At 57.0% G+C, this 17,580-nt stretch overlaps 1 protein-coding gene across 1 annotated transcript; it reads left to right on the top strand.

Moving 5' to 3' along the window:
* The first annotated feature begins 763 nt into the window (after positions 1–763).
* On the top strand, positions 764–16,075 carry GALNT5 (polypeptide N-acetylgalactosaminyltransferase 5). The gene is made up of 10 exons (XM_068686891.1): positions 764–2,816; positions 6,419–6,585; positions 7,446–7,565; positions 7,967–8,102; positions 8,478–8,597; positions 9,051–9,168; positions 9,718–10,041; positions 11,842–11,922; positions 12,417–12,578; positions 14,358–16,075. Exons 1-10 carry the CDS (start codon positions 1,534–1,536, stop codon positions 14,496–14,498), a joined length of 2,652 nt encoding a protein of 883 aa, XP_068542992.1. The 5' UTR covers positions 764–1,533; the 3' UTR covers positions 14,499–16,075.
* Positions 16,076–17,580: the final 1,505 nt, after the last annotated feature.

Below are 17,580 nucleotides of genomic sequence, written 5' to 3'. Positions count from 1 at the left end.
TATATGCACTACAGTGGGTTGGAGACTTAGAAAATGCTTTCAAAATATGTTGTTTTGTGATTTGGGATACTGTGCATTGCTTTTAAATTCGTTAATACCAGATTTTAAGAGAGCTGCAAAACATCGACTTGAGCTTTTCCCTCTTCCACATCCATACCCATATCCTGGGTTTTTGCAAGTGGTGCCCTTATACCACAAGCGGTGTCCATACACCACAGGTGGTCACAGCTCTTTAGGCTGACCGTGCCTACAGGCTGCACCTTGCCGTGACCGCCCAGCATTGTCCCTGCTCGCTGGCTGCCCTGCACATCTCGATGGATGCACCCCGACCCCACGCAGAACATCTCCTGAACACCCTGGGCCCACGCAGGCCACCCAGGGTGCCCATCTCTGCAGAACAGCTTCTGCTGACGATCCAGTGGGTTTTGTCCTCGTGCAGCCTGTGGGCCTGGGCAGCGGGGACCCCAGGGGACACCGCACCCAGCTGTGCCCACAGCCGTAACCATGCTGTGCCATAATCCATAGCCACGGCCGTGCAGACCAGCAGCGCTCCAGGAAGCCCTGCACATCCTCACCTGCTGCCCAGGGCAGGAGCAGGGTAGGTACTTCCCCGACCCTTTTCTCAGCCCATGCTCAGTAAACACAGCTTCTGTGCCAGCTGCCCGAGCCAGCGCCGTGCAGTTGTGGCTCGCGTGCCCTGGAATTAAAGCGGCATGGGCCGAACATCCACGTGTTTAGCTGAGGCTGAACCTCCAGGCTGCAGCGCCCACAGCCGCGTAAATCACACAGCGGCACTGCTCCGGGACCGTGCTCCGGGACCGTGCCCAGTCCCTGCCAGGCACAGCCCCGGTTACAGCTGCGTTCCCTCAGCGCTGCCCCGTCCCCCGCCGTGCGCTGGCTGCGGTACCTAAAAGTGACACCTTGCATCCCGTTCCTCCTCGTCACCCGCAGGAACGCCGTGAGCTGAACCGGCAGCAGGAGAGCCGGAGCCGCTGCGTGCATCCCCCGCCAGCGGGTCCCCTGCGTGCTGCGGGAGCGCTGCGGGGAGCGGGGCTCGGAGGGGGGCGGTGGGGAGCCGCAGGCCGGGGGGGGAGCTGCGGCTCGGGCAAAGTCCTGCCGAAATGGTTAACAGCCGGCAGGACCCGGGAGGTAAGAGCCCGGCAGAAAGTTTGCTGGGTAATGGCCTGAAATAGTTTCCTTATGCGAGGAGGTGTTGAGTTACAGCGCAGCCTTTAGCCTTTGAGGGCTGGGTGGAGAGAAGGAAAAAAAAAAGAAAGAAATCTGCCCCGCCACCTTCCTTTCTGTCCGGGCACCGTGTGCAGCAGCCGGGCCGGGGCGCGGGGCGCGCTGCGGGGCCGCTCTCCCTGCCCCGGGCCGGCCGCAGGATGCCACGCAGGCAGCGGCCGGAGGGCGCCCGGGGCTGAGCTCCCCCCGCCGGGCCGGGCCGGGCCGGGCAGGGCAAGGCAAGGCAGGGCCGGGCCGGGCCGGGGGCTGCACCGCCCCCCCCTCGGGCGGCCGGGGATCGCGGTGAGGATGCACAAGCTCCGGAAGCTTTTCCGCGGCAGCGGGCGAGCGCTGGCCTTCGTCTTCGTGGCCTCAGTCGTGTGGCTGCTGTTTGACATGGCAGCGCTCCGGCTCTCCTTCGGCGACGCCGCCGGGCAGCGGGCGCTGGCGGCGGCGGGACGGGGGCAGCGGGAGCGGGGCCGGCTCTGGAGGGGCTCCCCGGGGCCGCCGGGCGGTGGGCGGCGGGACCCCGGCCCCCCCCTGGCGGCGGCGCCGCGGGGGCCGGGCGGGGGCAGAGCCGCGGAGAGCGCGACGGCGGCGGCGGCGGAGGGGAGCCCGGCGGGGGGCGCAGCCCGGCGGGCGGCGAGCGGCACGGCGGGCCCCCCCCCGGGCAGCCCGCAGCCCTCCGCTGCTCAGGGCCGGGCGGGGGGCTCCCTCCGGCCGGCTGCGCCCCGACGGGTCGGGTGGTCCCCGGCTGCGGCGGCGGCGCGGAGCGACGTGGCACCGGCGGCGAGCGGCCCCCCGGCATGGGCAGCGAGGACGGCAGCGGGCGCCGTCGCAAGCACGGCCCGGCCGCCCGGGGCACCGCCAGCCACGGCAAGCGCCGGGGGACCGAGGGACAGGGCCCTGAGCCCGGACCTGCCGGCGCCTGAGCCCGCGGAGCAAGCCGGGGCTGGGGCGGCGGTGCCGGAGGGAGCCGCGCACGGCGCACACGGGAGCCCGGCCCCCCCCGGCAGCCCAGCACACCGAGCCTCCCGGGCACCGTGGCACCGCGGAGCCCGAGCGGGAGAGGCAGCAGCATCCCCTGAGAAATACTTCGTCCTCATCGGCAAGGCGGGGGCAAAACCCAGCAGCAGCGCAGCAGCCCCCAGCCCCGGGTCCGACGCCGTGCCAAACTTGTGGCGGAGCCCCGAAGCACGCGGAGCGCAGGAGCTCGCAGCCACGAGGCTCAGCATCAACCTCACCGCCAGCACCACCCGCAGCGCCGCAGCACCGCGCTCCCCTGGGGCAGCAGGTGCGGGGCCGGCAGGAGATGCCGGGGGGGCAGCCGAGCAGGGCAGGCAGGGGGTGGTGGGCAGCAGCAGCCGCGCAGCCCGGCCGGGGGGCAGCCCCGGGACACACAGGGTCTTGGCCGTGGATGCAACGCTGGCCCCCAGAGACCCCCAGGCTCCTGGGCAGTTTGGGCATCCTGTGGCAGTCCCTGAGGACAAGCAAGAAGAAGCAAAAAGCAGGTGGAAAGAAGGCAACTTTAACGTCTACCTCAGCGACCTGATCCCCGTAGACCGAGCCGTGGCGGACACCAGGCCTGCCGGGTAAGATGTGCTGCCCTGCGCCACGCTGCCGGGGGGCTCGGGGGGAGGGCAGCGGGGGCACCGAGGCCTTGGCTGTGGGCATGCCAGCACTGAGAGGGCTCCGTGTCCCCAGGTGAGAGGAGCTCGTCACTAACAGTAAAGCCGGGTAAAATTCCCTGGTGTCCAAACAGGCTGGGGCACATGAGGCAGACAATGGGGCTCGGGCCTTTTTGTGTCTTAAAATGTTTTATTTGCCTTATTGGGTGTAGCAGCGAGCACTGCTTTGTATCGCTCTCTGTGCGTTTGGTTCCCCAGCCACTTCTGCACACCACCAACGTGCCCAGGCAGCTGAAGCCCTCCCTGCCTGGGAGCACTGGTGCTCTCACGCCTGGAGCTGCCACTACCCCTTCCTATCCCCCCCAGAGCTACCCCACTGGCCTCACCCGCCTAAAGGGCACAGAGGGGGCTCCTGGGCAAAGCCACCTGATGAATGCTGAGACAAGGACACGGCAGGTGGCTGCCTGCAGCTGCGGCAGCGCTGGGATGTCCTCGGGATTGCTCCTTTTTCCCACCAGCATCGCTGGCTGCTGCATGGCACTTTTGTGCTGCCCAGCGCCACGTGGGTGTGCGCTGTGTGAGCTCGGGGCCTGTGGGCAGAACTGTGGTTTGGTAAGCAATTGCTTCACAGCCACCCTGCAATGTGCGGCTGAGTCTGCAAATGTCAGTATTGCACTTTGAAAAACAAACCAATGCCCTGCCATAGTCCACATGCAAAAGCAAGGCAAGATGTGGGCAGTACCTTGCCAACAGAAGGGGCGGACATTCATGGGGCTGCTTTCTAGGGCAGGTGCAGCTGAATCGCTGCAGACAAGGTCTGGAACAGGTGCAAATTCAGGTGAATCCTCCTGCCCCCCGCATGGGAGCAGTGGCACGGGCTTTGTGCTGTGACACACAGGACAATACACAGGTGTTCCTGTGCCGCTGTCGTTACTCGCTTTGTGAGCCGAGGTGAAGTCCTGGAGAGGCAGGAGCAGGGCGGGGAAGGAGCTGCAGCACCTTTCCAGCGTGCAGATGCCAGCTATGGGAGCTGGCTGCATACAGAAAAAGAGCCGACGTGGCTCAAAACCAGGCTTGAAAGACGAGCCCTGGCGAGCTGCAGAGCAGAACACCTGCCTGCCTTCCAGGAGCACCCGCCCGCCTCCGATGAATCAGGCACCTGCCGGGAAGGGAGGTGTAGCCGCTGGGTATCCGGGATAACACCTTAGCCAAACAGGGGCTGGTCCCAGCACCCTGGCCCCGGGACCTGTGCTGCCACATGGGGTCAGGCTGCACCCTGCGGATGGTGACGTGGGGAGCACCCGCGGGCACCCCAGTGCTGGCAGGAGCCGTGCAGGCTCTGAGCACGTGGCCTGTTGGCACAGGGAAAGCTGGAGGTGAAGGCCAGCTCTCTGCAGCCTGTCTGGGTGTAACGCTGGCTGCTTGCTGAGCGTTACTGACCAGCTCTGGTGCTTGCTGAGCGCCGTCTCTCTGCAGCAGTGCATGCAGGCAGGGTCCCACCCATGGAGGGGCAAGATGCAAAAGCCACACAGCCTGGGTTAAATGTCCCAGGGCAGCTGTGACGTTTGCAGGCAGAACACTCAATGCAGAGCCTGGTAAAAAAAAAAGTGCTGCATGCCACTGTACGGTTCAGTGAGTCAGCCCCTGGGTGCCAGCAGGCACGGTGTGCCAGCTGCTGGGCAGGTGGGGCAGAGCAGGGCTGTGGTGAGGCTGCTGCCAGGCTCGGGAGCAGCAGACCCAACAGAAAGATCTTCCAAAGCAACCTCAGGGACATAAGAGCCTGCACCTGACTGACTTTGAGGATGAAGTTAGCCAAACACAGAGGCTATGGACTGTTTTTCTGTAGAAGCCCCTCTGAGGGTGAAATTCCAACAGAATTTGGCTTCTGCTTAATATTAGCAATATATATTGAGTAATATTTATATATTATTTTTATATGTGTATTTATGTAATTAGCAAAGAAACAGAGCCCAGACTCATATAGAACATTGTGATTACCTTCAGCTGTGGATTGACAGTAACGAACCCACTACTCTGCCTAGAACCCCTATTTTTTAGGCAAGAAGGGAGAAAAAGGCACTCCTCGGTTTGAGGTTGCCTCAAAGAGCTGCTTCTGCCTGTTGCAGCCACTTGCCTCCACCACGTGCTGCCTTGGCCCCGTCCTGCATCCTGCACGGCTGCCCCTCGGAGGCTGGGCCAGGTGCCGGGGAAGTGCCTTGCGAGGGCTCTGTAATTTGGGGGCTATCACCTCCTGGCTAGCCAACACCTCTGAGGAAGAAGTCACTTCTCTGTACACTCCCACATACATATATATGTGTATATATATATTCACACACACATATATATGTGCATATATATATATGGCCCCGTTTGCTGTCCGCTGTGGATAACGGAGTGAGCAGGAGCTCTGATTCATCATTGATAAATTCATTTTCTGCATCCGCAGGCAGGCTGGTGCCTGTCCTGCCTGCAGGAGGTCTGCTCTGGAAGGAAGAGAGGAGAACCTGTTATCAGACCTGTTATCAGACCTCCGCTTATGGATGAGAGAAAGCAAGTCCCAGTGCGTCATGAATGTTCTGGATAAAGCGGCGCATTTGGGGGCCCGCAGCTCTTCCTTGAGGCACCCCGGGCGCCTCGAGATGCCCTCGGAGATGGATTGCTGCAGGAGCCCAGCTCCCCGTGGGCAGGCAGCAAAGTGGTGCTTGAATTGCAAATAGCGATGAGCAAAGCTGCTCATCGACCTTTTGTCCAAACACTGCAGACACAGACCTGACCCAGACGTTGCGTTTTGGGCTGTCACAAAGAAAATGACAAACTCACAGGCAGGGGAAGGATGTTATCGCTCCCTTGGCCCAGGCTGCAGGCGGTTTGCGGGGACGTGGGTGCTGCTCGGAGCCCCTGGGCAGGGCTGGGGCATGGCTGGTGGTGCTGGGTGTCCGTGGGGAGGCGTGGGTGCTGGGCTGTGAGATGCAGGGTGCTGGGGGAGCAGACCTGCCAATAGTGGTACACAACAGCCGGATTTTTGGGTGTCTTCCCGTCCTGCATGGCAGTTAGGTGTGGAGGTTGGGCCGGGAGACCCTTCCTCACCGTCTGCCGGCTCCACAAGTTGCCCTGCCGGGTGGCCCCTCTTGGAAATGGCCGTTCCCTGCACTCTGAGCGTGCTGCTGACTTTTCCCAGACAAGGCGACCTCCTGAAGCCCAGGGTCCCACGCCTGCAGGAGCTCAGAGCATCACAGGAGGGCACCCCGTGTACAGGGCTCCTTTCCCTGCAGGTGTCCCCAAGAGCAGGGTGCAGAGCTGGGACCGGCCTCGCTTCCCAGCACCCTCCCATTGCTCGTGGGGAGGAGATGTTGTCACCTGGGGGTGGGGTGGAAAAGAGAGGTCCCTGCTGGAAAGAAAGGGTGGGTGCATCCCGTCCCCGCAGGAGAGCAGCCCCCTGCTCTCCCGGCCCAGCCCCATGGGGAGCCAAGCCCCCTTGTTCCACGTTTCCCACATCCCCTCCCTGCGTTTCCCGGCGGTGCTCAGCCGGAGGCAGCCAGGGCACAGCAGCAGTGCTGCCGTTGCAGGTGCTCGGAGCAGCGGGTCCATGACGACCTGCCGACCACCACCATCATCATGTGCTTCGTGGATGAGGTGTGGTCCACCCTCCTGCGCTCCGTCCACAGCGTCCTCAGCCGCTCGCCTCCCCACCTGGTCGAGGAGATCATTCTGGTGGACGACTTCAGCACAAAAGGTAGGTGAAGCTGCTTCTGCCTTTATGAAGCTAATATAACTTGAGGCTCAAATACAATTTGTTCTCTGTAATTCAATTCTGAGTTGCAGGAAGAAATCGCATTTCCTTCTTTCCATGTATTGAGGTGCTTACGCAGCCTGCGCGCACATGAGGTGTCCTGGCTCGAGGGCAGTGCGTTCATAAAGATGTTCTCGCCCTTCTCTGCACAGTTTCCAGATGGGTGCACATGGGTTTCAGTGCTGGTGGCAGGCGCACACGTTCAGGTTGCTCAGACACGGGGGTGGTTGTGATAAAAGCATTCAGGATCTGGCCCTGTCTGCATGCACAGTGACTTCACCTGTGTAGCCACAGACATTTCACATCATATCAAACCTCTGCTTTGTAATACTTTGGCTCCCTGCTGTCTTCAGCCCTTACAGCTTTTAAAACGATGTAATTTTTCTACTGCTGGCTCTCCAGCAAAGGTGCTGTCTCGACAGCAAGGCTCATGGCAGCACAGAAAAACGTTTTCCGAAAGAGCCCCTAATGCAACAAGGCAATAGGTGTGAGAGAAGGAAAAGGGCTCCGCTTGCTCATTTTTTAAATAATCGTTAAACACGTTCATACCATCTCCTCCAAAGTGTCTCTGCAGTTTTCCTCTTCACTTTCCTCCTGGCTTCCCCTTGTGTCTGCTCATGAGCCAGTGAAGCAGCAGAAACCTCGCTAGCACGAGTGGGTTACGGGGCGCCGTACTCTGCGCTGCTGTCACCAAATGGCAGCAGCAGCGACCCCCTGCAAATGCTTTGCCTGTGGAGCCTTTCAAAGCCTGTGGCTGGCAAACAGCTGCGCCCTGTGCAGCCTCATTCTCTCCTTCTCCACAGAGTACCTCAAGGAGAAGCTCAACACATACATGTCACGGTTCCCAAAAGTGAAGATCCTGCATCTCAAAGAGAGGCACGGTCTGATACGGGCCAGGCTGGCGGGGGCGCAGGTTGCCAAAGGTAAGGAGAAGCCCGGCCACACGCCTGCACGAGCTCCCCTTGGCTGCCCTCGCTGAGCTCACGTGCTGGGCAGCTGAACACCGTGCTGAGCAGAACTGCTCTGCAGACACCGTGCTGAGCAGACACCGTGCTACAGCCCTGCCCAGGCGGCTCCGGGCTGCAGAGCTGAGGGGCTGGTGGCTCACAGGTGGCTGGGAGGAGGGCATCTTGGGGTGCCAAACCCGGCTGTCTGGCACCTGAAGGTGTCAGCAAGCGTCCATCCAGATCTCCAGCTCCCCCCGCTGTAGCTCTGCTTCCTGGAGAAATTTTGGGAAGTGCCAGGGTGTGGGGCTGTGGCACCGTCAGCCTGTGGGGTGCCCGGGATGTGAGAGCCTGATGGTGCCCGTGGCTTCTGCCCACAGGCGACGTCCTGACGTTCCTGGACTCGCACGTGGAGTGCAATGTGGGGTGGCTGGAGCCGCTGCTGGAGAGGGTCCGCCTGAGCCGCACCAAGGTGGCCTGCCCCGTTATCGAGGTCATCAGCGACAAGGACATGAGGTAACACTTCACAGCACTGGGAAACCCAGAGATTGCAACCCATTGCCCTGAGAAAACCTCTTACCTTGGCCATAAAAATGTTAATTTTAAAAAGACATACGTACAAACCCTCTAATCAGCCTTCCACAGTGTCTCACAGGGGATATGCAATATAGGTGACTTCCACACAATCAAATTAACATTAGCAGCAGCCATGGCCGCTTCATTTACTGCACACACCTTTTCACTTTTTCATGAATTCAAGCAGGATTCCTGATGAAATTTGTTAGAATCTTGTTTTAATTATGTGCAGATATTCCTCTTTGCTCATTAAGTGTGACATTTCAATCAGGAATGTGACTCAGAATTAGTCATCTCCATCTCTTCTGTGTTTAGCTACATGACCGTGGATAACTTTCAACGTGGGATTTTTACTTGGCCGATGAATTTTGGATGGAGGCAGATTCCACAAGAGGTCATTGAGAAAAACAAAATCAAGGAAACTGATATAATAAGGTAAAGAAAGTGAATCGGAGAGGTTTGTGAACCAGCCCGTTCTGCGGTCACTGATTTAGCTACAGAGGCTCCTTCCAGGCCGGGCGTTTTGCTGGTAAGGACGATGGATGCGGTGGCCCAGCACAGATCACCTCGCCTCACCGAAGCCCACCAAGTGTTTCCTGCTCCTGCAGCCCCATGGGTGCATCGTGGTGCTGCCAGGATGTACCTTTGTGTGCCGTGCCACCCTGTTTCCCTCCCATCCCCACTCCGAAACACCATCTTTTAATCTCGCATTTGTCAGTGGGCACTGAGGGGACAAATCCGATGGTCCATGCTGTAAGCGCACATTTGGGCACCATCCCCGAGCATGCAGTAACTGACATTTTCATGATGATTCCTGTGTAGAAGCAAGGTGAAAAGGATGGGTATTTTGTGACCGACTGACGTGCCGCCTTGCTCGTCTGTTCCCAGGTGCCCGGTGATGGCGGGTGGCCTGTTTTCCATCGACAAGAAGTATTTCTTCGAGCTGGGAACATACGACTCTGGACTGGATGTTTGGGGAGGTGAAAATATGGAGATTTCATTCAAGGTACGTTGCTCTCTGCAGCCTGTCCCGTATCTCAGAATCACAGTCACAGAATGTCAGGGACTGGGAGGGACCGTGAAAGATCACCTAGTGCAGCCCCCCTGCCGGAGCAGGAACAGCGAGGTCAGGTCACACAGGAAGGGTTTTGAATGTCTCCGGAGAACGAGACTCCACAGCCCTCCTGGGCAGCCTGTTCCAGTGCTCTGTCACCCTCACCGTGAAAAAGTTTTGTCTCATATTAAGCGGAACCTGCTATGTTCCACCTTGCACCCACTGCCCCTTGTCCTGTTGTTGGGTGTCACTGAGAAGAGCCTGGGTCCATCTTCTGACACTCGTCCTTTAAATATTTATAAATATGAACGTCACCCCTCAGTCTCCTCTTCTCCAAGCTGCCGTATGTCTGGTTTGGGTGCTCGGGGGACCCTGTCCCTCCTGGCAGGGCACAGCCCAGCGAGCCCCCTGCTGCCCCCCTCGCTGCTTCTCTCCTGGCGTGCGCAAAGCCAGAGCACAACCCTGGCCCGTGTTTCTCTCAAAGCAACCTCTGCTCCTCAGGTCTGGATGTGCGGAGGAGAGATTGAGATTATTCCGTGCTCCAGAGTTGGGCATATTTTCAGGAATGACAACCCTTACTCCTTCCCGAAAGATCGGATAAGAACGGTGGAGAGGAACTTGGCCCGTGTCGCAGAGGTCTGGCTGGACGAGTACAAGGAGCTGTTCTACGGCCACGCGTACCACCTGGTCCTGAGACGCCTGGACGTGGGCGACCTGACCCAGCAAATCGCGCTGCGAAAGAAGCTTCAGTGCCGAAGTTTCAGGTGGTACCTGGAGAACGTCTACCCCGACCTGGAGGCTCCCCTGGTGAAAGCCAGCGGGCTGGTACGTACCCAAACCGCTTGCTGTTCTTCATGTCAGAGTGCTCACAGCTAGAGCTGTGGCAGCATCCCGGTACATCCCGTCTCTGTACGCCTGGCATGTGGTGCCACTTTGGAGTACCCAGCCTGTCACGGTGGTTAAACATCTGGTTTGTAAGACTAATTGCAGTGATGCCAGGATTCAAAACCAAAGGGCTTGCTGCCTTCCCTGCCCACCCCGTGTCTCTGAGTGCAGCTGCAGGAGAGGCTCTCGCAGAGAGGAGGTGGCCAGGACCTGGTGGCCACGGGGCTGGCACGGCTGAGGCACTGAGAACAAGCACTGCCTGTCCCCTGCCTCCCTGCCAGGGCACACAGCCTCAAACCTCTCCACAGGCTGCTCTGGGAGCCGGGGAAGCACAGCAGCCCTTTGGCCACGCTTCAGGCTTGTTTTTCCAGCCAAGGGCGTAACGTGCAGGCTCCCACTCAGGGGCATCCCTCGCAGCGCAGCCAGGCTGCCTGCTGGAGGAGGCTGTGCTGCAGTGTGCCATGAAGGCGCGGGGCGGTGGCTCTGCAAGCACAGCGTGAGCTCTCACTGCTCATGGAAAAGGCGTAGGAACCCCCTGGGGTCGGGCACGTCAGCGGGTTATGAGCAGCTCATCCCTTCAGAGGCCTCTGTCCGTCCCAGCGTGCCCCCAGCCTCGGTTGGTGCCTCCTGCAGCAGGACACGTGCTGAGCGCTGCCCGCAGGGGCTGCCCGCCGGCTGCTGGTACCTGGCCCCGGGCTGTGTCCTTCTGCTTTCTCTTAGGAAACACCATCTGGGTTAAAACAAAGGTTTCCGTGAAACACCAGCTTAGGTGACTTTTTTAAAAAAAGGATTAGCAGTGATAATCTTGAGAACATCAAAAAAAAAAATTAATTTTTGGAAAGCATCAACTTTTTCAGCTCTTTCACTCAGAGCAATAAAACCTTATGTGAAATCTGTGCAATGCAGTTAGACCGTGCATAGAGACCTTTGTTTCAACAGAAGCAAAACCTCCACTTTTCAGTTCTGTGTTCACGAAAATGTTCACAACGGTGCCTTGCTTTGTCCTGATTCAGGCCACCTGAATGGTTCTTTTATCTTCATTCTCAAAATTTAATAGGGCAGAAAATCTGTTTTTCAGCTAGCTCTGCAAATTCCAGCTGTGCTGAACTCTAACCAAATTTATTTGAGAACTTTTTTTCTGAATAGCCTACTTACCCACTGGGATTAATTCAGAAATTCTTCAGCAGTCTACATTTGCAAGGAATCAAAGACAGGACTGGCCTAACCACAGCTGCGTTCCCCCGTGGGTGACGGTGCCTGGGCAGGCAGCCTAGGTGACAAACAGGCAGGTGGGGCAGTGAGCGTGTCAGGTGCTGCACTAAATGCAGAAATCCCTCTGCTTTCTGCCAGGGGAAGAGGGAAGGCAGGTTCCGGGGGTGGCGGTAGGGGATGGTGTCCCCAGGGGGGGCGCGCTCCTTCCTGGGGTGGTGGCAGGACAGGGGTCGTGGTGGGCAGCTGGTGCTCAGGGATCTGCAGAACGGGAACAGCGGCTGTGTCCAAAGGAAACCCAGGGAAAAGCCCGTCTCATCCAGCTGTGGATGCTCCCAGAAAGGGATGGTGTCGGGCTTCTCATGCTAGAAAAACGTGTAACAGGGCACGTGTGCACTTACACACCCCGCCAAGGACTGACACCATGCCTCTGCTTCGCTCTGTTGACAGTATTAATCAGTGTCTGCATTGTAACAGCTTCTCCTCTTTCTTCACAATTTGTGTCTAAATTTGCATTTGGTTATTTTCTAGCTTGTTAACATAGCCACAGCAAGATGCATCACTGTGGAGAACACCACTCTAGCTTTTCAGACGTGTGATGTTAACAACGAGGTAAGGATAACCCCGTACTGAGCACACGGTAGCACCTCCCCACACTGCCTTGCCTGCAGGGCTGGTGCCGACCCTGCCATCCTTCCTGCCCCAGGCACACCAAGTGGAGGCGCAGGAATTGCCTCTGCTTGCAGGGGCTGTAGCCAGGCAGAAGCGCCCTGGCCCAGAACTAGCAGGAGGGTCAGACAGATCCATGAGCCTGCACGTGAGCTTGGGGACAGAGGCTTACACCCAAACCTGTGCTGCTGCAGCACCAGCTGCGCCCCACTGAGTGCTCACCCCGGTGCACCGAGGGTAGCAGGCACTGCCGAGGGGCACACACGTGCTGGGTTGGGGCTGCTCTGGCACGAGCTCTCTCCTGAGCTCTGCCGGTCCCTGAGGGGCCCTCTCCTGGGGCACAGTTCTCATGGTGGGTGCTGAGAGCATGGAGCTGGGGGACTGTGGCAGGGCAGCGCGGGGCGCGGGCTGACAGCTCCCTGCCATCCCTCCCACAGGACCAGAAATTCAACTACACCTGGCTGCGGCTGCTCCGGCACGGAGACCTGTGCATCGCCCCGGCAGGCACCACGGGAGCGCTGGAGCTGCGGCTGTGCACGGGCTGGGAGAGCAGCCTGGCCTGGCAGCACAGCAGCCTGGCAGCAGCCCGGCCAGAGCTGGTAAGTGGCCTCAGCAGCGGCGGTCCCATCACACACATGTGCAAAGGCACGAGCCCACCGTGGGGCCCAGAGCCTGGGGGCCCGCTGGTGTCCCCAGAGTTTTCACCCAGAGGTGAAGGTAGCCTCTTCGGTCCCCTGCCCGCACAGCCTTTCACGGCCTGGCTGTAAAGCTGCGTTCTGCTGCGCTCTTCACCACCCAACACAACCTGCAGCCAGATCCTGCTGCACAGCCCGGCCAGAGGGCGAGATGGAAACTTGCAATGCCGAGGCACTCGCTCCAGCAGGGGTTTGCCATTTGTGGCACAATAGCAGAAAGTCCTGGTTTTACATACAGAGGAGATCAATAGCACTTACATGGATATTACTTGGTATCGATCGGCATTCAGTTCACAGTGTTGTTTTTCTAACAGAAAACATTTATGAAAAGGAAGAAAATGGGTACTTACATTTATTACCTGCACTGCAAAAAGACAGAAAGTCATGGCTGTATCTGTGTCAGCCTTCTGTAAGTGGCGTTCTCCCTAAAAAGCTCTAAAATGGCATACTTTACAACACTTCATTTAGGGAAGAAAAAGAGTAGTTGTTAAGTAGCACACTTGTTCTGTAGGCAAGATCCCATTCCTCTTCAGTCTAAAAAGATAATTCTTTTGAAGCCAAAACACTGCAGCAGCAAGGCTGACAAAAGCCACGATATTTTGTGAAAAGTACAAGAAAATTGTCCTCCACTTAGGAGTCCAGACAGCAGTACAGGTACACAGTCAGTCGTTGTCACCTGTTCCAGACTGAGCTCGTGTTAGTCATGTCTGAAGGTCCCGGCCAGCATGGGGAAAGCCGTGGTGCCCCCCAAAGCCTGGCTGCTCCGGAGGGGCTGGGTGCGGGCAGCCCCAGACACCCAGTGCTGCCGCCCTGCCTGGGCTGGTGGGCAAAGCACAGCTGGAAACAGGAGCCAAGGGAACGTGCCAGCCTCTGATGTGCCGCAGTTTTACCATCTCCACACGGTCACTTAACTCAGCTCAAGTTGGGGAGCTGGCAGACCGCTGTGCTGGTGTTCACAGGGCAGTCCCTGTATGAGCAAAGCGGCAGGGCAGTGTCACAATTTACTGGTCCTTTCAGGAATATTCCATCTAGGTATTAACCGAATGATTGTAAGAACCATTGCAATGCTAGGCAGTGAAATGGAGCATCCCTTACCTTCAGCAGCACTCGTCATATTGCCTTGCTGGCCACATGGGTTAAGTAGATAAAGATGAGCAGATGTGAAAACCAAAAGGACTGATATCACTCACACTCTTCATTCCTTCATAATCCAATTTACTACCCCAGCATTTGAAGTTCACTGCTGAATTACCTAGCGTCCTTTTCATTGCAGTAAATGTGCTTTGAGTTCATTAGCAGAGAAACTCCAAAACACAAAAATCCGTCTCCTGACATACGTTTCCCTATATTGCAAATACCATCTGGAGTGATTTCCTTTGCATGGTAATTGCCACTCGGACGGGGAGAGAACTAATCTTCAATTTCCAGGGAGCTAAAAGCCACGAGGCACAGAAGGTATGGTGTAATCCTAGCTCAGCAACAGGTGTAAGTGTTGGATCCCACCCAAAATTCCTTTGAGTCAGCAAAGAGACCTCGTGTTAGGGAAATGCAGGAGAAAGAAAAAAAAGGCATATCATAAAGAATCAAGCTCTGTCGGTAGAAAAGCAGAGCAACGTGCTTTGTTGGGCTTCAAACAGCATTTGCTGCGTGAGCCCAAGGACCTCCCGCCCCTCTCCCCTGCAGGCAGAGCACCTCGTTGCAGAGCACCTCCAGCCGCCCGCCTGTCTGGAAGTGGATCCGTCTCTCCAGGCCCTGAGGGTGAGCGCCTGCAACTCCGCAAATCCTTATCAGAAGTGGCAGTTTGGCAATTACTATGCAGACTGAAGGGAACACAATCGAACCAGAAGCAGCGTGCTTTCATCTTGTGAATTCAGCAATGGCATCTGCGGGACTTGTGACAGCAATTACAGAACTGGAAGTTCATTTCCAAATGGTAATTGAAATCCGTAATTTAAACCGGCATATTGAGAGATCAAAATACCAAGAGTAGCACATCTGGTTTAACGACGTTTGAAATGTGGGTTTCCTTCAACTGTGAGACACTTTGGCAAAAACTCAAATAATTTTTCTGTGTTATTAAATGGAAACATTTTCTGAAGCCCCCCCCCTCCTACTCTAAGCACACGTTCAGTAGTTACCTCCAGACAACAATATAAGCTAACAGAAATAATTCCAGGGCTCTCTAGTCTGTAAACAGTAAATTGGGCCATTTGTTTTTCAACGGCCTGGGGAAATGGAAGCTTATTGAGCAATGCATTACAAAAATCCATCTGACATGCTCATGCTGGGCCTGATGGCAGGATCCTGCCCAGCACGACCTGTTGCCTGACAGTTAAGCATCAGAGTTGGCTTAGGAATTGATTGTGCATCGAAAAAGCCTGTTCTTGATAACAGGAGGCAAGCGTGGGTCGATAGCCAGCTGGGGCAGTGCCCCCCGCCCGCAGCCCTGCGTGGTGAGGGTGCAAGCAGCCCCGCGAGGCCTGAGGCAGGCTGCAGCCCCCAGCTGGACGCTTTGTAACCCACTCCACTTTGTAACCCGGCTATGATCAGGATGGACAAGCACCCATGGCAGCCCGCGGGCACTTCTCCTGGCACACAGGTGGCTGTGAGGGCACGCAGGCCTCGCACAGGGAGCGCGGCACTGGGGACATCGCCCCTCATCGGCCCTCGTGCAGCTGGGCCAGGCCATCAGGCCCCGCACACCACGAGTCCCTCCGAACGTGGTGTCACAGGCAGCTTTTGTTCTTACTGTGAAACTTGCATCTCCAAAAGCTGTCCCCGGTTTTTGAAAGTCTGGATTAGAGAGGAGAGCAAACTCAGATGTGACAAGACATGAGCCCTGAGATAGGTGACGCTGCAGCGCCACAGAAAGGACATGGCCAGCCCCGTGTCACACAGCTCCCAGGGGCTCGCCACGAGGAGCTGCCACCCGTACTCAGCGGTGTCACCAACAGGAAGGTGGTGCTGCGTCCCCAGGTACCCCACGGGCTTCTCCAAAGATGGGCCTTCTGCTTTGCACCTCGGGATCTGCAGGACTGAGCACTGCCCTGGCTCTGACACCGCTGCTCACGATGGCTGAGCCTTCGCCGTGCAGCATTTGCAGGCTGATACAAAGCAACTCACATCTCTCCTTTGATTTTTCAAGTGGCACCAGCATAATGCTACCTCTCACGTCAAGGATCAATGCTGACAGCACTTGACAGGCTGCGTCTGCCAAAATATTGACTGGCCTAACAGATTTTCACAATTGGCTCCTGTTCCAAATGTCTTCCTGATTTTATCTCCCTCCTTTGGTGCTGCTCGCCTGCAGTCACTATCAGAAAAATTACACAGATGTTGTTTGTGCAGTCATGTTTTATCAGGAGCATGAATTTCATTAAATGCTGTTTGCTGACATTCAATCATTTGTCACTGAATAGGCAGCGAGTGTTCTCATGTCATGGTCACATCACATCTCCAGGCTTGTCACTTGCACTTTTATCCCCTGTTGTGTAAATGCTCACTTCCATGCTGGTATCTTTTACTTACAGACCTGAGCATGCCTTCGGGGACCGCTGGCCATGAACTTGGCTGTGCTGTTACACAACACCCAGAAACACCCAGATCTCCCCATCAGCCGGGTTTGCAGGAAGGAGAGCATTTTTCTGGCACTCTCACAGGCACATGGGGCACATTCCTGCCCATCCCCTAACCTAGCACTGTGAAAATGGGGAGGGATTGTTTTCAGAACAACTCTGGGCCTGCAGTTACAGCATCCCAGAGCTGGTCACCCTACTCACCATCCCCACGCTGTTTTCTGTGCAAAACTTCCCCACGTGGAGCAGGGACGTTTCCAGGCTCTGTGTCCCCCTGGGTGCCCTGTAGCATGCTCTCCCCCCGGCTGCTCACAGCTCCTGCTCCAGCTCGCTGCAGACGTGCTTTGGGCAGAAGCAGCCCCTGCTCTGTGCTGTGCCCTGGGGTGGTGTGGGTGGCAGCACCCATGGGACAGCATTCAGCTCAGTACTGCTCACTCGCTGCTGCGTGCCCCTTGATTTCCATTTTCCAGCTCCCCTGAGGGTTTGGCAGGAGGTCTGTCTGTAGAAGAGGCCCTTACAGCATCCCCAGAGTTTACATTTTACTTTTCCAGCCACCAAGCCAAGCGGGAGAGCACGGCCCTGACAGCATGGGGAGTTCTGTACTGGCTGCCTCCAGGAGCGTGAGCCAATGTTGCAGACCAGCAGGGACAGACGGTAACTCAAGGGATGTCTGCCTTTTGTGCTACAGCTGCCCCATCTCCCACCTGAACCCCACCTGCAGACATCTGCGTGCACCTCCCCGTGCTGTACTCATCCAGGCACCAGCCTTACCCTCAGGTTTTTGTTTCGCCTGGGGTCTTTGCCATTTTCTTCCCCATTACACTCTGTAACTGCAGCTGAGCACATCTGCAACTGGCCTGTTGTCGCGGCGAGCACAGCTGGCCTCACTGCGAGGCGCACTGCGTGCCGGGAGGTGACCGTCAGCAGGTCACGGGGAGCTGTCAGTGCGCCCCAGCTCTCCCAGACAGCCCAGTAACAATCTAATCGTTAGGAGAAATGTGCCGTCATCCTTACAGGAATCGCTGATGGCAGAAGTGGGTGGGGGTGCGGGGCAGCTGTCAGAGAGCAGGCGAACAAACTGGCAGTATAAGTTTATACAAGCAAACCTCTGAATTTTTGCGAGCCAAAGAGCAAATAAACAATTCTGAATAGTACAATGAGGACTGTGTTTTGTTTGTACAATACAGAATTGCCATTTATTAGTTTGACATTGCCAATAAATAATTGCCTTTATGTGGAACAAACAAAAAAAATCAAAGCAATATTCAGTGCTGCTGGAAATGAAAAACTAATAGTTTAAAAAGCAATTGTGGCTAAAGGAGGCCTGGAGT

This window comes from Anas acuta, chromosome 6 (assembly GCF_963932015.1).
Source record: "Anas acuta chromosome 6, bAnaAcu1.1, whole genome shotgun sequence".
In the NCBI taxonomy this organism is placed as follows: Eukaryota; Metazoa; Chordata; class Aves; order Anseriformes; family Anatidae; genus Anas; species Anas acuta.
This window is presented reverse-complemented; position numbering and strand designations above follow the sequence as displayed.